This window comes from Branchiostoma belcheri, unplaced genomic scaffold (genome assembly GCF_001625305.1).
Source record: "Branchiostoma belcheri isolate BF01 breed outbred unplaced genomic scaffold, Haploidv18h27 scaffold1, whole genome shotgun sequence".
In the NCBI taxonomy this organism is placed as follows: domain Eukaryota; kingdom Metazoa; phylum Chordata; class Leptocardii; order Amphioxiformes; family Branchiostomatidae; genus Branchiostoma; species Branchiostoma belcheri.
Genome location: NW_017802379.1, coordinates 6,211,986 through 6,231,148, shown reverse-complemented (window position 1 = coordinate 6,231,148; position 19,163 = coordinate 6,211,986). Strand labels below are relative to the sequence as shown.

Here is a 19,163-nt window from a genome sequence, read left to right as displayed (position 1 = left end):
CTGCAAAATAACATAAAGGCTGTGCGCCAATGGGGGCTAAGCAGAAGACGGGGGCAAAGCAGAATTGCGCCGGGGGCGTAGAGGAACGACGGGGGCGAAGCAGATTTTTTGCGGGGGCGAAGCAGAACGGGCGGGGGCGAAGCAGAACGGCGGGGGCGAAGAGGAAGGAGTTTCATGGGGGTGCTCGATGAAAGGAGAGGGCTGGACGCGACCAGGGTTGAGCGATAGACCACGTAATGGAGGGGATTTCTAGAATTACCAGGTTTAATTGCCTCTAGACATCTACAAATGGCTGCCACAAAAAGAAAAGCCTACATATATTTTATTGAAGGTTATTTTTGGAGTATTATGAATGAATGGGATATTTGGAACATATATATAGAGTATATATAGTAGTAAACTATACAGACTCGCAGGCAATCTTACTGGTTGCCTGAATTGCGCTGTGGTGAAAATTAAAAGTATTAAAACTTGCTCTTTAAAACGTTCTCATTAAAAAAAGACATTGTCGTAATGTTGTTTATATATTAGGCTAAAATTACTGTTAATTACAAGTATTCCTTTTCCTTCGTCGATGTGCTGAGAATTCAATGTAAATATCGGTATTATGTTTAATATCTGAAAAAAATCGTTATCTCTCTTTGTTATTCTGGCGTACTTCCTTACTTGACTGGTCGACCTCTTCAACGGTGAATGTAGGCCTTTATAGGGGCAGACATATCAGTGTGATACCGTCTACTGTAACAATGTAATTAGAGCAGGTTTTGTGTAGTGGAGACGGCTATTATTCCTGTTTACACGTTGGGATGACCTCATCATGACTGCAGTGTCCTTTCCTGGGCTGAAGATTGATTAAGAACGGCGTAGGTTATGGGAGTTGACATGTTAATTTGTCTATGGGAGACAAATTAATTTTTGGGGCCGTAACACATAATCCAAGCCAAAGGTTGTCATAATGGAACAAAAAGTGCGTGAAACTTTTAAAACTTCCGGTAATTTTTTAAGGAAGAACTGTAACGTTATATTCGCAATGATATTTCATATAACTGAAGCTAGGAGAATTCTATTCTCTTTTATGTTAGACATATGAGAGCACAGACTTGTAAAGTAGGTCAAAAGTCAAAATCCTTCCCTCACAATTCATGGTGGATAGGACGTCGCCCATTTCGGTTTCGAATTCTGTAGCCCTGGGCCCAGCACAAATTTGTGCAGTCACTACAGCAGGAGGCTAGTCCACTGGAAGTTGTTGATATGGCTTTCATTGTAATTTCATAGACTTCAACGCAGACTAGAAAGTCTCCATGGATCCAGCGACGCAAATTGATGTCCTAGGGAAAATATGTCGCGGCACCGTCTCCCTGTAGCGCCCTTTGTACATAATCCTGTTTATGGGTTAAATTGCGTTGATTTTCTACGTGAGTTGGTCCGATGGAGCGCGGCTTTGTTGTTGAAAGCCCTGGTGGACCGATGCCTTTAATGTGTTTGCCACTCACGGAAAAAAACAGGCTGCGTTAGTACGTGATGCAGAAAGATGTCGATTGGCGATGCTTCGACCCCGCCTAAGGGAACGTTTCAGAAAGACTTTCTGGGAGTTGTTCTGGCGTACTTGCAAGTGTTTTTGTTCCTGTTCACTGGACATGTACATTGCTTAAGTGGCTACATGCGGCATCCGTGCGTAAGCAATTAAGCAATACGTTATTCGTGCGTGAGACAGTTCTCTAATGCGCACAGTTTCTGCAATAGTTATAATCTTGACCAAGATATATGTACTTTAGTTTATAGTATTATCAGATTTGCCAAAATGTCGCAGGTTTTAATGCTGGTTAAGATTTTTTTATGACGCAAACTAAACACGTCACTTGTAAACCTCCACGCGCAGTGTCTCGTGTCAAAGCACGTGAAAATACTCGTGAAAATGTAGGAATGGATAATTAGATTTACTGTACTTACTTGTGATTGGTTACCACAGACGACACGTCATCACCCAGCCCCTGAAGGCCAAGTCCTCCGCCACGACCAGCCGGACCCGCCGCCTCATCGCCGCTGTGTGGGTGACGTCAGTGCTCCTTTGTGTGCCCAAGCTCGTCGGACAGGTGTGCCTGCATTTTTCGTACATGTATCTGATACACTTATAGAAAACCTACTCTCTAAGTAGAGGTTTGGGTTTTGGCCTCTTTTGCGTGTTTTTATGTTGTTTTTTTTGTTACTTTCTTTTTTGCACATGTATCTTTTTTGGGTTACAAAAGATACCAGTGAAAAAATAAAGCCCCCTCCCAAAAGCCCCAACATAGCGCCAACAATAAGCCAAAACCCAAACCTCTGCTTGGAGAGTAAGGGAAACCCTAGATGTTGGGTTTCACCAGCAAATTCTTCACATTATTATTTACCACAATTTGCCCTGTTTTATGTTAACAAACATAAACTCTAAACGAATAAACAACAAACCTATACTTGCACCCGTACCTGTATTGTTTATCCACCATTCGGCATGACAATCCAGTTTCAATGGTGACTTTTTATCCTAAATAAATGACAAAACATAACGTAAAAAAACAGACAAATAGATTACTTACTTAAGTCCCGACTGTAAGAATCAGCATTATCAACCTTCGTCCCTCTGAGAGATATGACCTAATTGTGAGAGCTGGGAAAACGATGCAAATAGTTGCACACGAGCGTTCGCTGGTTTTGTTTACACCATGTACATGCAAAGTATTTGGAGACATATGCAAATTATCGGTAAACAAATTAATCAACTGGCACCGGCCTTTTGCCTACCACTCGATGGCCGTGACGTCATGGCGATCGCTCGGATGTATGGGAAATAAAACATTTATTTTATAGGAAGGAACGAATGGCTTTCAAAGGATATGCAGAAAAAACTCGTAATGGCTCAAAGATTTGCGTGTTACATACAATCCGTTGTACACCATTAGTGATAATGTCAAAGGTTTCGCCAAGATACTTGAGTTTTCCTCGGATGCACTGTTTTGGCAACAGATGCCGTAGGTATGGCGAGAAATTGTTAAGTGCTGGCAACACCTTTGAACCTTTTAATCGTGATTTCCAGTCGACTAAAAGATGTAGCGAAGGCGCGCGCTTTTAAGTCAGCCGACCTAAACGGCCTCTGTCAACAAAAGGTTGGTTCGCACTGGGCCTGTCCTTGGTCCTGAAAGCCAGGTGCAGCAATGTTCTGTAACAACCAGTTTGACGCAGGGAACTAGGAAACTATTTTTATTGGCGGTTGAGAAAGGTAATTTTCGCATTTAAGCTAGCCAACCTAGACGGCCTGTCAACATAAGCTTTTGTGCTGGGCCTGTCCTTGGATTCTGAAAGCCAGCTACAGTAATGTTTTGCTACAAGTTTGACGCAGGAATCTTTCGAGTCTCTGCCGAGTAAGACGGCCTCTGTCAACAAAAGTCTGGTTCGCGCTGGGCTTGTCCTTGGTGCTAAAAGCTAGCTACAGCGATGTTCTGTAACAACCAGTTTGACGCAGGAATCTTTCTTCTTGACGGTTGAGAATTAGGTTATTTCGAGCTGGGCCTGTCCTTGGTGCTGAAAGTCAGCTACAGCTATGTTCTGCTACAACCAGTTGGACACTGGAAACTCTCTTTCTTATTGACGGCTGTGGAAATTTCGAGGAAAAGTCTTCAATATTTTAAAGAATTTGCAAGCCCCCTCCTAGCCATCACCATTGGTTTAACCCTCACTCATATTTAGTATATAGATCGTTTTCATACATCCTCATTTTACTCTGCGCATTTTACTCTGTCTTCAAATCGAACTTTGCAGTGAGCGCCGTGTCATGGGACTATGTGTGTCTAAATTCCGTCGTCTTTTCCTCCAATTCACAGAGACTGATCGCCCAGAAGGTACCATTTGACGTGGAAGTGGTGTACCACTGCCAGTTGGCCTGGGACTCGACAGCGTTCCAACAGGTACGGCCATGTTTGGTTTTATTTGCAGCTATATGTACCCCAGTTCACCGCGCTAGAGTGAAAAAATCTAAAAAAAATCAGCCCTTGAAAATGAAAGAAGATCCTAACTCAAATCTAATGGATCCAGCACTCAATTATAATGTGTAAGTTATTGTAAATTTCTGTGAAATAATTGATCAACCAGGCAATAGCCAAGCAGCTCTATTTTTTCTGAAAACGGGCGTGGTCCTATAAATGTTGCTGACGCCATTATAACGTGATGAAAATTTGCGTAAATCATAGTCTTTCAATATGGCACTACCCTGAAAAAACAAGGTCCATACTTGGCTATGATTAGTATTTCTCGAACACCTCTAAAAGTCCTCAGTCACCATTCCGTACTAATCTATAGGCTACACAAGCTAGGGCATATACCAACTGTTTATACATGCCAACCGTATCCTTACATGTACCTTGAATTATCGTAACTGTGTCCAATACCATTATCTTTATTTCCCTCCCCAGATCTATGCCGTGTACCTGATGGTCCTGCTGTTTGTGATCCCGGTGCTAGGCATGCTGGTCTCTCACATCCGGGCTATTTACAAGCTCCGGGGCGACAGCAAAGAAAATGGCGGCTTCCTGAACGGGACCGGAGGAAATGGCGGGAAAAGAGCTTCAAAGGCCCAGGTAGAATATGCCGTATGCTACTTTGATTTAAAAGGTCTATCAATCGATATGGAGCCATTACGCCGCCTGTCGGGAGGCATTCGTAATGCAGCTTTTCTTCAGTTTGTAGCGTTACCGCATCTTTTACCTCATCATCGGCAAGAAGTTGTAATGAAAATACATTATCATTGGCACAATCGTTCTCAACAATATCTCAACCGTTAATTATATCAAGACCACCAAAATGTCGCTTTTTCGATCTTTAAAGGTACCCTATAGCTAAGTACTGTCAGGACATAAAAAACCAACCAACTAACCAACCAACTAACCATTGAACTTGCATATATAACAACAATATTAATGACTAGATGTTGCCTCACAGGTTACCAGAATCCTGGTGATAGTGGTGGTCCTGTACGCCATCTTCTGGGGGCCGATGTTGATCTTGAACCTGGCCATGAAGTTCGAGCTGGTTGACCGGTACACCCAGGCCGTGTACGCCATGCGGCTGGCCTTCACCCTGCTCTCCCTGCTGCACAGCTGCGTCAACCCCATCGCTTACGCCTTCGTCTCGCGCAACTTCCGCTCGGGCCTGCGCCGTGCGATCCGATCCGTCATGCCCCGCGGCAAGATGGAGGACAGCGCTTCCGGTGGGAGTCTGTCCGGGAACAACAACGCCCCTTCTTCTAACGGCTACTACAAACAGGTCCGCACCCTGCCGGACAACATGCTCAACTTGTGGCTCTGGCAAATGTCGCGGCAGCTGCGCCAGCGCGGGCCGGCAAGCCCTAGCGAACTCACCACGGTCTGAGTTGATTGTATAAAGGAGAATAAAAATCAAAGCTCAAATTTTAAGCTCAAAAATTGAATTCAAAGCTCCTTGGTTGTATCTAAAAGAGTGATTTTTAGCTGGCACGTGTATATTGAAATGAACTAGAAGTGCCAAACCGACATTTCTGGTCAAGTAGAAGATTGGAGGTTGCACTTTAAACCTTTCTGTACAGATGTATAGAATAAAGAAGGACACACTGTTAAATTATTTTTGATAACGGCATATACAACAACACAGAACCGTGTTGGCAAGCCTAGCGGCAGCGGAGAAACAATAAAGTATGATTTAAAGTATAAAGTATTTACTAATTGATGCATTCATTCATTCAACAAAATTGTATTGATTGATTGATTGATTAACAAGGTGATATATTTTGATCAAGATTTCATGTCTTGCTGTAAATTGCTAAAGTTTAGCAATGATCCTAGCAATACAATTGCAGCTCATGATCTACATGTATAGTTATTGATATGGAGATTGATCTACTGAGTAATCGATTTGTTAATTGATTGATTGATTAGAATGGAATTTGAGTTGTGGATCGATAATCAAACGTTGTGTGTTTGTTTACCGGCCCATGGAAGTGATAGTTCATTGGACAAATGATATACCTTAAGTTTAATATGGCTGGTGGTTATAAACAATGGTTGTAACTACATGTACTACATTGTAGTATGTTTAGCTGATCAATGGATTCGTGTTTATATGACTTCCTACACGTGCATAGTTATTGACAGAATCATCAATAAGTTGATTGATTTTAATGTCTGATTGAAAACATTGCTGTGTTAGGGAAAGGTGAGATGAACATTAAAAAAAGTAGATTCTGCAAATCAGTAAGAAAATGCTACGTTAGCCTTCTGTGCTAGGATATGACTTTCATACTTGGGAATTGGTAATATGTAATTTGGTTATATATACAGATAATGATACATTATTCGAGTATTCAATTAGAAATACAAATTAGTGTTAACTGATAGGGAATTTTATATTGTGACATATTGCAATTAGGTTGAGGTTAACATCATATAAGTATGAAATTAGGGAATACTTAGACTATAATTAGACTTAATTAGCCTGTAAATGGAGACCTTATGGGGTCGTGGATATCTAGTTGTTTGTTTGTTTGGTTAAAATTAATGTCTTGTTGTAAGTTTTGGCGTTTAAATGTTCCTCGTTTGACAAGAGTATAATACTGTGTAGTAACAAGGGTTGTAGAGTTCTATATGTTTATAACCTATCTTTGTACATGTATTATTCTTCAAGTAATCGAATATTCTACCATTCTATCTAAGGCAGCACTCCTTTATCTAACCAGACAAAATGCTCAGACGATTGAACACTACAAACTTATGTTCAGGAAATATGTAATGTATATAGCTCAAAACTTTAAATGTATTAACGCGTGAAAGAAACCTGTTAGAAAATACATAAGTATCCACTGTTTTCGAACAAAAGGCTATGTTATTCAAGTCCTGAAAAATTGACAATGCAGAAATGTTTAAAGTTCTATTGTATGGGCCACGTGCTGGCGCGTGAGCAACGTCGACTATCTACATCTATATTCCTACTGAGAATTTCTGTGCGCATTGGTGTCTGAAGCTAGCTTGAAAACTCAGACGTTCTGTGATGTCTAAATAAAGTATTCGTGACATGTTGTTGCAAATATGACGTTTTGAAAAAGTCCTGTGAGAGATGTATGCATGAATAGCCCAGCGTGGTCTTAGAGAGTTGATATTTATGCAGAATAAAATGTCAAATACATTTTTGATGTCTAAAACTATGATTTCTCTCTGGCATTCAGTGCACAATTTCTAGACCATAAGATCAATCAAACAATACACTGGTCAAATGGTCAACATTCAAATCGTACACTTTATATATGAAACATACATAATTCAAGAAAATATGGAAAACAAATGAGACATTCTGTAAACATCATGACGTACACAAGATATTCATATTCTCTGTTCATACATTTCCCCAAGAAACTGATACATATTGCACACAAGGTTTGAACAAATATACATCAATTAAGGTACTATCGCTTCCAATTGCATTGAAAGAGTTTTCTCAAAAGTTCCTTGAACGCGGCCCGGAACTTGCTGTTCATGACCCCGTAGATGATGGGGTTCCAGCAGCTGTTGGAATAGCCTAGCATCAGCGCCGCCATGTCCACTAGCCGCGGGACGGGGGTGGGGGAGAACACCGACCAGAACATCGTCACACAGAACGGCAACCAACAGATCGTGAAGACCAAAATCACCACCACGAACGATTTGGTCAGTTTGATGTCGTCTTCGCGAGCCTTTCTCTTCTTAGCCTCTTCGTGTTTTCTCACGATACTGACCCGTGACCCTGATGCTTTGGGCAAATTAGGCAAGGAGGTCGAGGAAGCTAACGAACTACCGGGATTACTGATAGTTGCGATGCCTTCATCGGACGTTTGTGAACTGAGTCTGACGTGGTGTCTGGAAACAGGTCTAGTCACTCTAGGAACTGTCAGAAGATTCGAGCTCGGTCGAGGCTTTTCTGACAAAGGAATTACCTCATCTTCTGACTGAGACTTGATTGATGATATAGATCTGAATCTGTCCTCTGTGCTTTCTGAGTTTTCGACCTGGGGTCGCACGAAGGCTGACCGAATGGGCGGAGCTCGACTGGATGCCGCCTCGTCTACCTGCCGGACTCTCCTCCGGCTCTCGCGGACGGCCGTGATGATCCGGGTGTAGCAGAAGGCCATGACGGAGCTCGGGCCGCCGAAGCACACCGCCACCATGAAGAAGGTGTAGGACACGCTGGACGGCCAGTTACAGAAGCAGATGGACTGCCCGGGCAGGTAGGCGTACTCCGCCCAGCCTAGCAGGGGAGGTACAGCCAGCAGGATCGACAACAGCCACACGCCTGGAGGATGGGAGGAAGAATTACAACTTCTAAGTTGACGTAAGCAAAAAATGAATGAAATGTTTTCAGGAATATATACGTTCCCCAAACAATCATCTGCTTTGGTTCAAAACAGTTTTACCCTCTCCCAAGTGCCGCACAATAGACCGATCCTGAATGTCCATCACAATCAGAAGTTCAACCAATGAGAGAATGGCAATTAGTGATTCTACGTCACGACTGTTTCGTGTCTGTGCCACCCACGGGCTCCCCCTAGCGGTATAAAGTTAGTTTACGTCACTGGTAACCACGAACAACGTCTTACATCTACCACCCACCCCACCTACGGCATGCGTCATGGGTATCTACTGATTCTGGCTGAGTAGGGATTCCACAGAAGTGAGACCATTGACTGAGAGACCACTGAGCGTTAAAAAAAATTACAGATCTCTCAACTGTTTTCCAGTGTCAGTGATCTCTCTATGATTTTTAAATATATGATCCGAACGGTCACTCATATACAGTAGATTGCCCAACGGTCTTTGTTATTGCTAGGTGGAACTCAGTGTTTCAGACACCCGCTTGACTAGCTACAAGTCTGTCCGACCTTCGACAGCATCGTTCAGCTTACGTTCACAAAATTCATCCTGGTAGATATTGTATACCTAACTTCTTGACCACGTTTCACGTTACATGCATTCAGGATTACTGTCCGATGGAGGGGAGGGGGGAGAAATGTTAGACAAAATGTCATGGATATAGTGTTTGCGCTTATAAGTTACGCTCCTGGATGAATAGATCTGCTGGCCTTTAGAAGTTAGGCCGGGCCGCCGGCCGTCTAAACCATGCAAAATATCTTAAGCATAACGTGTTCAGCCACTGGGCCTAGGAAAAAGATGTTGTGTTTACTGTTTCTTGTCTTGAAAAAAATTAGGGTCGGTAGATAGTGATTATCTTCTTTTCTTTCTTCTTTTTTTATTAGACTTTGGCAATCTCTAGTGATCCAACTTCTATTTTCAATGTCAATGTTGGAAAACCGATTGTACATTGTTTTATCACCCAGGTGTTAGATCATGGAACTAGCAAGGGTCTATCAGCTCAAAAAAAGTATGTCCCTTGCAGGGGTCCACACAAAAAGGCACATCGGCAGTTTTTTCTAGGGTCGGTTGGGAAACAGGAAACACAACATTTTTTCCTAGGCCCTGTTCACCTTTACTCAGGGACACTCTAAAAATGGGAGATCGTCCGTTAGCTGAACAAAGACGGGTATCAGACTGCCTTCCTGCCTTTATATTTGTCAAGCAGTGGAAAATGAAGTGCATTTCTTTTATAAATACTCTAATTATGAGGCTGAAAGAAACAGGATATTTCAAACAGTAACCACAATTTCCCTAGGATTTTACTCTTCACAAGATCTCCAAAAACTACATTTTTACTAAGAACACAAAACCCATTCAGCATTAATGCAATTTCAGAGAGGCAAAATTAAAAAAAAAATATTCTTGATCGTTGAGGAAATCTGTCTGATATTGATTACAATTTCTGAGAACATTTTCGTTATTATTTCATACTTCAAGCTACGTGAGGAGTCCCTTTGTTTTATGGGTACCACTCATAAATAGCTAGAACCAGCCTACGATACAAAAACAAGCAACCGTATTCCGTCAGCGACATCACATTACTGCTTCAGTCACAGATATCAGTGTACTAAGGGATAGGATTGATTCAACTGCCTGCTTGCATCACTTACTACGTTTAAAAGATGACCAGAAAATCGGCTAAAAATCCGGTTTTGCCGCCTTGAAGTTGCATTGGATGCCGGTGAACCGCTGCCTAAAGCTTTAGTAGAAGTCAGCCCCCAGTAATGTACGTAATATCATTGGATAGATTTATACTAGGCTACACAGTTTTTACCTTTTATATGTTATCGTATCTGTGTAGTCCCTTGCATTTAGCCTTCAGGCATGAGTTTAAGTTTAAATTTCAAGTGTTGCTTCTACCAAGAAGGTTGAATACAAGATTTTAAGCCTCCTTGTTTCTAAGATGCCTTATGGCGTGATCATGATCACCTTGTGGAAGACAGGCGATTACTTGAATGGGAGCTAGTGGGGAAACAAGGCAAATCCCGTATTGTAACAAGGCATCGAAGATCAGCAAAAAAAGGTTACCCTCCAAGTAGAGCCAGAGTTTTTGGTTTCGGATTACGTTCAAGTTTACTCGTTTTTGTCGGGATTTTTGTACTGGTATCTTGTTTCACGCCAGTAGAAAATGGTAACTGCCTGGAAAATTTTAACTGCCTGGCAAATGGATACTAGCTGACCAATTTGATACTGTCTTTTGCAACCAGGAGGTTTAGGCTTTGGATTATGTTCAAGTTTACTCTTTTTGTACTGGTATCTTTTTTACGCCAGTGGCAAATTTGGCAAATGGTAACTACCTGGCAAATTTTAACTGCCTGGTAAATGAATATACTACCTGGCCAATTTGATAGTGTCTTTGCAGCCTCCAAAATATCTGCTTGGAGATTAAGAAAAGGTGGTATTTGGAAGATTTGTCTTCAACTACCACTTACCGGTGATTGTCATGGCCGTGCCTCTCTGGTCGAAGTAGTCGGGGTACTTGGTGTAGTGGACGATGATGCAGAACCGGTTGACGCCGATGGCGGCGAGGTTCATGACGGAGGCGACGAACGTGATCATGTTGGAGAAGCCGAGGAAGGCGCAGGCCCCGTCCCCGAGCACCCAGCCGCCCAACGCCACGGCAGACACCGTGAACGGCAGGTTGAAGGCGGCTACCGTCATGTCCGCCGCGCTGAGGCTCAGGATCAGGTAGTTGGCCGTCTCCCTGCGCAGGTTGCGCTTCCAGAGGACGCTCACCCACACCAGCAAGTTCCCACAGAACGCGAAGAACAGGACTATCACCAGGAGGGAGATCTCCACGGCTTTCTCTGCGGTGGAGATGGTGTAGGGGTTCCCGTCAGCCGTCCCGTTTGGCGGTGAGACCGGGACACCACTGCCGTTCATCGTGCTCGGAGAGAAGAGGAGAGAGTACCAGGTGGTGTAGAGGTTCTGGTCAACCGTGCCGTTCGGCGGTGAGACCGGGACATCGCTGCCGTTCATCGTGCTCGAAGAGAAGGCGACAGAGTAGCAGTGGCGGTGCGGTAAAGTAAGACTCACATGCACAGGTGCGTGTGATACCCGATAGCCTGCGCTCGCCTTGCGTCTTGCAGCTAGGCTCAAGTCACTACTACGTACGTCGCGCAGCTGCAGTGGTTATTTGAGAGGAGAAGAGAATAATGCGTTTTATATAATTAAAATCCCATGGGCTTCATAAATGTCGTGTACAGTTTCACATCACTGCAGTGACGTCGAATTATTTTCTCTCGGGTGATCTCAGACGTGGGTAGGTGACGTCAACATATAGCGTCAGAACCGTACTTAGGAAAAGTCTTGCACGACATTTGACATTTGGCGTGGAAAGCTTTACTAGCTCTTCCATCATAGTGGGCGTTGGTGCGTCCATTTGGTTGTGTCCAGAGACATTATAATATATAAAGATTTCTAGTCGCGTGTGGTGATCAACTCCATGGAAATATTCTGAAAATGATAGATATAGAACAATCAAGACTAAAAGAAGCAAAGATATGGCAAGTTTTTTAAATGACTTCCCCTCCTTTCTACTGTCGCCCGTTTTTCTAACAACCACAAAATACTATAAAATGAGTGACCCAAATGTAATGTCATTATTCGAGGAATCGAAATAGGACCTGAATTAAAGCTACAAATCTACAGGTAGTCAGGTTATATCGTTATTCAAGTTACTTGTTTTTGTAGTGAGTGGGCTCTGGCATGACGTGGTTATCCTTTGGCTCCCATTACCAATATTAATTAATGTAATGCTGTTTATCTTCATAGGATAGCCTAGGTTAAGGAAATGTCCGGAAATCCGGCATAAATTTCTTTCATCCGGATCCGGTGGTCTACAATGTACGCGATTGTAGGAATAACAGGTGCAAATGACCTACATAAAATTCACAACAAATAGCAATCTGTCCATGCAAAGCCAATGCATGTGAGTTTTAACTAACCTCGTCCTATCGTCTGAGGGGTCGCTATGGTAACCAACATGGACGTTCAAATCGGACGACAGGATAAGTCTTAGCTGAGCCTCCATTCTGCCTTACAAACGACCAATCACTCAGTGGTTGTAGATGCGCCAAGCTCTACTACTAATTATAAACCCGTGCTGTTAGAAGCCTCCTTCGCAGACTTCTGATGCGGCGGTGGCGTTAATTTTTTTCGGGGAGCGACGCGAGTTATGCCGCGGAGGAAAGGTTCCGCCGACGAGGGACTTTGCCGGGGAGAGACGGTTTCCACGCATCACAAAACCTTCCATCCGCGGCATAACTCGCGTGGCTTCCCTTAAAAAAGTTAACGCCGCCGCATCAGAAGTCTGCGAAGGAGACTATCCTGTTAGACTGTCCTATGAAGAATCAATATTTAATAGAACATCCACATGCCCTGATTGTGCAGGTAATATTAGCGTGAGCGCCATCGGCCTCAAGGGGTCTGCAGCCTTCCTCCAACGCAAAAGGACAACCTTGGCTAATGGTGAACAAGAAACCCCAGCGGAAAATTTGAAACCCCAACGGCTCATTAGTATTAAACCCCTGATGCCCAATTAGGTATACAAGATAGGCAGCTAAGGTTGGCGTAAACAATGCAGCAGACAAAGGTACTATTGTAACGTCTGGTTAGGAGAAACATCTGCTCCTTTTGTGTCGCTTGTTCTGATTTAGCCTTTCTAGCAACCGCCGCCATGTTTCTGTGATGTCTCTGTATGTGTACACAGGGTTGTGGATTGCTGTGTTAAAACATTGCTTCTGCAAACAAGTTGTTTTCAAATTCAAGAATGTTATGCCTATAACAGGTGTCTGCTCCACTGTTGCTACTTTAAGTGGAGATTCCACAAAGAACGTTGAGCGTCAGCATGAAACCGGGACGGGGGGCGATATCGACTTCAGACAACCTTTGACCCTTTGCTGACGTCACATGTGGGAAAGATCACGTGTCCACAGCATTTGGGTCAGATAGCTGAGGAAGACTGAGTGATTCAGTCGAAAATTTCTGGTGAGTCAAATTTTGAGTTGGAGAACAGTTTAAGTTTTTCATAACGTTGAGCGTCATTTGACAGGTCTTTCAACACTTCTACGACCTACATACTCTTGACCTTCCGATGAGCTCTCAATAACCAATGCTTTTTGCTGCTCATCGGTTTCCCAAAGTTCGCCTCTACCAGGCTTCGGGAAGCGGCTGGGAAAGTTTAGAGATCGACCAAATAGACATGCCTGGGGAGTTGGCCTGCTCGGGAGTACAGTTCGTGAGCGGCAAACTGTACTCCCGTAGCATGTTATCTGTCTATTTGGCTAAACTCTACTCTTTCCAGCCGCTTCCCAAAACCTGGTAGAGGCTAGCGAACGGTGCACGTAGCGATCTCCGTCCCGTGAAAATGGGGCAGAAGCCGCGTCATGGCTTTTGAAAACAATGTCATGTTTCAACCTACGCAGTAGTATGTACGTATTGGAGCATCCTACGCCCAAGCTCAGGATATGTGACCTTAATTGAAAATTGTCAAAACGGTGCTCATGACGAAGGTTGATATTTTTAATGCACACCTACGTGCGTCTGAGAGTAATTCCTGACTTTTACTATCGTTAACACTTTTGTTATAACATGATATGGTGCTCATTACTGGAACAAACGAGTATCAACTTCTATTGAACTCGAAGCGTAATCCTTCTTGTGACGAAGGTTGGAGACAAGAGATGACAATTATAAATGGGCACGTGTTCACAAATGAAGCACATTCATACAAGTGTGCCCCGTTTTAGCACATCCATAATGAGATGGCGATTGTTTGAAACCGCGTCACTCAAATTCGTATATACGGAGATAGTAAATAGCAAGTGTTCACTAATGAAGCACATTCATACTAGTGTCCCAGTATTTAGAACATGCATAACAGATTTCTTCTATTGAAACACCGTTTCTCAATGTTGTGTCGTCCTGTGTCGATTCGTATGTTCAGCACTGATGGCTAAACTTGAGACATTAAACTTGAGATATTGTAGAAAATCTAGCGGAACAGGCACGATTTCATTGTAAACGTGTGAAATATCGACGAAAATGTGTGACAATATAGTTCGTTAGATTGACAATGTATTATCGTATGTTGTTGTCTTTTAAATTCTTTGATGTATTTTTTTTAAACTCAAACTCGAGGAAACCTGATCAAAGAATTCTAGAAATAAGAAGCAATATAAAACATTTTTCGTTTATTTGACTTTTGGTACATAAAGTAAGCAATATTTACAACAACAACAACTCATTTTGCTCAATGAAAATAAGCACAGTGAAGAACAACTAGGTAAAAAAAAATATCGATACTTGCTTTACAATAAATATCTCAAATATGCCCGTCAGGCTAAAACGCCTGTTCAACTATACCGTAAATTACCTAGCCTGGGTGCCATCCGAATTTGTAACGGCTCCCCCGAAAAATGTTTCGGGGGAGCCGTTACAAATTCGGATGGCACCCAGGCTATAAATTACCATCTTCCAAAATACCCCTACTTGTACACTACGACTACTTAATATTTACACAGTACATAACATGATACAAAACAAGAAATAATTTTAGTAAGCTCCCCGCCATACCGCATACGCTCAAAGTACATAAATAGATTGATTCCACATATTTACCACATATTTCCTAACTTTTTGTGACAAGGAGATTTGATAATTTAAATGAGGTGGTACAAAGTTATTCAGAACATCCCTAACATTCCTAATTATATAATAGAATAAATGGTGTTTGCCATCTTACTAGCCACGGCTTTGATATATTTGAGTATGGCATGGCATGGCATGACATGGCATGGCATGATATGCTCTGATATTTTGTTTTACAAATTTGTTGGAAAGGCACCCCTTTTACTCGAATGCGCTGAAGCAAAACCATAAAAATAATTGAAATCACAATAAATCATTGTAAAACTATCATCGCTTGCACGCACACCCATTGCACGCACAGACATTGGAATTCAAAGTTGTTTTTTTTTCAATTTTTCATCCATGATCACAGTATGCCCCTATGACCAGTATATGATATGGTATGTCACTAGGTGCATATTGTACATACAAACTACATGGCACATTCTTGGAGCTATCGTTTACATATTATACAGTAATTCTATATGTCATCTTGTAATACCTAGCTCGATTCACTTGCTTCAGAAAACTTCGATGTGGCCCCGTGTAAAAAAAACTACTTCTTTCGATTTCCTGATTGTCAAGCTCAAGAGCACCTCCTGGCGGAATATGACTGAAGTGCCGACACAGTGGCAGCTATGTTGGGTCAGCGCTACTGTGTGTATGAAAACATTCTTATTTTGACCCTCATGCAGAGGAAGTTCTTTCTCTTCTTTCGTTCTCTTCTAACGTTACGACCTCTTCATACGAAGGTAGCGGTTCGTCTGGTTCCTCGTCGCTTTGTCGTCGGTACGGCTCTTCTATGTTAACTGCGGCGGCGTCTAAGTTGAGTGCGGCCGCTCTTGATGACGGAGTGGACTTGACTCTTGTGATGGTGACCACGATCTCGCCGTTACCTGACGTCACCGACGTCGGTTCTATATAGTCCGGTGGGGGCGCACTGTGTGTAAAAAATCGGAATGACTTGAAGTACTCTGTCATGTAAACCTTGAGATAAAGGAACACACTGGATGCGTAACGAACAAGATTTTGGATACTTACTTTCTTTTCAATATTCATGTCTACATGTACCTTCGCAGAAGGAAAACACATTGTTTTAGCCCTGTTTCTTCTTCTTCCTCTGCTTCCGTTCCAAACAAATAAGGCCAGTGACCAGACGTCTGTCACCATGGTAACTGGTGCTGCAGCAGACACCCTGTGGTGTTGGGTTATGTAGCAAGGCAGAGCGGGGGGGGGGGGCGATCACCATATACTGGATGTATGGTGTTTGAAATAAACATAGAGTAAGAATAAACAGAGTAGTTCTTTGTTAGGCTAGACCATGTGAAGGTAAACATTATTATGCATTTGCATTGCAAATGTCACCTTTCTGATGTAAAAGTCGTATCGTGCTTTTCAATCTATCCTTCTGCGACATGCAAAACAGGTGGAAGCCATAACAATCATCTACATCTGCTTGGAGATTTGCCAGCACCATATATATTTCAAGTGAACGTGGTTGAACAGGTACTACGTGACTGTATGGCGGGTACGTGACCATATATATGTCGGGACGTTCCACTGTCAGATTAGGAGCGACCGAGAACCTTTAGACTGAAACTCTACCCACGTCCTTGCTGTATCATACCATCTATTCTCAGAGTCGGTGCTTTTGGCGATGACAGTCAATTTGTTTATTTATGGCGGGGCTCAGAGGTCCAATAAACGGTCTAGACGTCGACCCACGCCCTAGTCACTCGAAAGCTATGCACGCCCCAGCACCGTTTTATTTATGTGACCGTCACCGCCCCCACACATATATCTGACATGGAATCGTCCACAGCGTGCAACTGTGGGTTTTGTAAACACGGACAGAAAACATGTTTTGCCAACCTGTGGCCATGCAGCGTGACTTCTAAATTGAAATATGCGCATAACAGGTGGTTTTTATATTCTATGGGGGAAATCTCGGCAGAGCTTTTGTTTGAAAACATTGTAAAAAGCAGTTTATCTCTTAGCGTTGCTGGGTCAAGGTCGGAGAACATACTAGAAGCAAGGAAGCAGAAACAACACGCCCTACATATATGCATCTACCCTTTGCACTGATTGCACTATATTGATAGCAACGTAAACGTGTCAAAAACATAACACATTTCCGTAGCAATCCAACAACAACAATTAAGAATGTGAAACCCAGATATTGGACGTCGTTGGAAGAATAAATATCCACTGATCATAGTGGAGACCTCGTTGCACTGATTGAATACCTGTCCTGACTTCGTGACGTCTTAATTAAACTCAAAGGCGCCTTAAGAAGCCTCCTCGGCGACAAGATATCCCTAAGAAGACTCACCTGAGATCACAGACTTCCCAGTACGCTGGAGGCTGGTCTATCACCAAGTCGGACTCTCTCCTGACAACACACTGTGACGCCCTGCGCCCTCCCCCTTCCGGATCCGTGTAGTATAGGCTGAACAACACCATGATGAGTCCCACCGAAAACAACAGCACCCCTTCCCACGGAAAACGGTTGGCTTCCTCGTCCTTGTTGGCCATGACCATGACTGCTATGGCCACGGCTACCCCGGTCATGGCAATCATCGCGCCGAAGAGTCGGAGCACGGCGTTCCACTGCCGCTGGGTCGGCATGGCCTGGCCGCCCTCCCCGCCGGTTAGAGGTGCTGCGAACATGGCCCAAACCGCTGGTTCCTCCGTCCTTGTATCTTCCAAACAACCCAACACTTGTCAATCTATATCACCTTTCACGCGACATCAAAAACAGAGCCAAGTTCAGGGCTAATGAGTACAGACAAGGCGCCCGAGTCTAGTCTACTCTTGTTTCCGCCTGCCTTTGGGACAAGTATCGAGTGGGGACTTCCTTATATGTGCAAATGACGTCACCTGTTGCCGATAAATGAACGTGCGGTACCGCACGTGTGCTGGATTCCTGGCTGACCTGTAAGCACACTTCAACACAATGAACGTGATCATGTTTACCGAAGGAAAACATATTGTTTTTGCCCTGTTTCCTCTTCTTCTCCAAAAAAAGCAAGGTAAATGACCTGAACCAGACGTCTGTCACCATGGTTACTGGTGTTCATAATGTTGCAAGTGCCATGCAGAACTGAGTTTCATATGAATGTGTTTGACAAGCTGGGCCATGTGAAGGTAAACATGAAGAATTTACTTTGCAAATGTTACCTTTCTTGTTTTATTTTATTCCGTGTGGAGTATTTTAACCCATAGTTTATACGCTTTGACAAAACTGAAAAAAAAACACCGTTCGGCCATAAACAAGGTTACTGACCGAAAAACGTAAATAATTCATGAAACAGTCTAACCACAAGGTCACAGATTAGGCCGCAAGGTCAACTACCGCTCGTTTGACCAGCGTGGCATACGCTCTGCTGCATATGTGTGATTTAATCTAGTCGCAGTGATTTGAAGAGTGTGCTATGTACGTGATCTGAACAGCAATCGCGAATTGTGCCATCGGATAGAAGTTGGCAAACACAACACACCTTGAATCAGTGCCCAAAGCTGTGCTGGCGATCGAATGAAATAGACATGATGAATAAGACAGTGGGGACGTCTGGTTGTTCTCAATACGGGCAGTGGGGGTGGCTGGGTATGGTGGTTCTTATTGCGTACGGCACGTAGGACATTGATTTTTTCGGGCCCAAAATATGCAATGCTGGTAACAGCATGCGGCAGACATTCATGTACACAACCAATACGGCTAGTCATCATCGGACCATCAAAATGTCAGAAAAGAAGTCCACTAGTAATGTTGCTCGCCGTATCAGACCTGAGTTGGTTTAACTTAAGTTCATGTAGATATTTCTGACTTCCTGTATGTATGTGCGTGCTGTGTGCTATTGTATGTATATGAGGGTCCAGAAGTAAGAAATTTGATATAAAATCACTTTGGAATAAATTAGCTATACAAGAGTGAGATACATCGTCCCTATAGCTAGTCCTTCGCGGTATCTCAAGCATCTAATAGCCTAATCTCGTACACGTATTTGTGAGCCAAGAGGGATCAGGGGTCCTGTATCGATACATTGTGATGACTGGCAACGAGCCACCACTGAGTTCAACGCCCTCAAGAAC

The 19,163-nt window shown here is 43.2% G+C and overlaps 3 protein-coding genes across 3 annotated transcripts; 1 reads left to right on the top strand and 2 right to left on the bottom strand.

Annotated features, from left to right (window-relative positions):
* Positions 1–1,531: 1,531 nt before the first annotated feature.
* Positions 1,532–5,397, top strand: LOC109467960 (cholecystokinin receptor-like). Its single transcript, XM_019766180.1, has 5 exons — positions 1,532–1,602; positions 1,970–2,093; positions 3,855–3,938; positions 4,443–4,607; positions 4,969–5,397. Exons 1-5 carry the CDS (start codon positions 1,532–1,534, stop codon positions 5,395–5,397), a joined length of 873 nt encoding a protein of 290 aa, XP_019621739.1.
* A 2,062-nt stretch (positions 5,398–7,459) lies between these two features.
* LOC109467896 (probable G-protein coupled receptor No9) lies at positions 7,460–11,420 on the bottom strand. Its single transcript, XM_019766053.1, has 3 exons — positions 10,874–11,420; positions 7,980–8,322; positions 7,460–7,754 (listed from the first exon to the last, which is right to left on the bottom strand). Exons 1-3 carry the CDS (start codon positions 11,418–11,420, stop codon positions 7,460–7,462), a joined length of 1,185 nt encoding a protein of 394 aa, XP_019621612.1.
* Positions 11,421–15,645: 4,225 nt separating this feature from the next.
* Positions 15,646–17,925, bottom strand: LOC109467386. Its single transcript, XM_019765330.1, has 2 exons — positions 17,404–17,925; positions 15,646–16,011 (listed from the first exon to the last, which is right to left on the bottom strand). Exons 1-2 carry the CDS (start codon positions 17,739–17,741, stop codon positions 15,759–15,761), a joined length of 591 nt encoding a protein of 196 aa, XP_019620889.1. The 5' UTR covers positions 17,742–17,925; the 3' UTR covers positions 15,646–15,758.
* Between the last annotated feature and the right edge of the window lie 1,238 nt (positions 17,926–19,163).

Excerpts from the sequence above, each read along its gene's own strand:
- LOC109467960 (XM_019766180.1), top strand. The coding sequence starts at position 1,532 with ATGTCGATTGGCGATGCTTCGACCCCGCCTAAGGGAACGTTTCAGAAA. Across the intron at positions 3,939-4,442 it reads ACTCGACAGCGTTCCAACAG|ATCTATGCCGTGTACCTGAT; the intron begins GTACGGCCATGT and ends TTCCCTCCCCAG. Across the intron at positions 4,608-4,968 it reads AAAGAGCTTCAAAGGCCCAG|GTTACCAGAATCCTGGTGAT; the intron begins GTAGAATATGCC and ends GTTGCCTCACAG.
- LOC109467896 (XM_019766053.1), bottom strand. The coding sequence starts at position 11,420 with ATGAACGGCAGCGATGTCCCGGTCTCACCGCCGAACGGCACGGTTGAC. Across the intron at positions 8,323-10,873 it reads CACGGCCATGACAATCACCG|GCGTGTGGCTGTTGTCGATC; the intron begins GTAAGTGGTAGT and ends CCCATCCTCCAG. Across the intron at positions 7,755-7,979 it reads ATATCATCAATCAAGTCTCA|AAAACACGAAGAGGCTAAGA; the intron begins GTCAGAAGATGA and ends CAGTATCGTGAG.
- LOC109467386 (XM_019765330.1), bottom strand. The coding sequence starts at position 17,741 with ATGTTCGCAGCACCTCTAACCGGCGGGGAGGGCGGCCAGGCCATGCCG. Across the intron at positions 16,012-17,403 it reads TGGGAAGTCTGTGATCTCAG|TGCGCCCCCACCGGACTATA; the intron begins GTGAGTCTTCTT and ends TTTTACACACAG.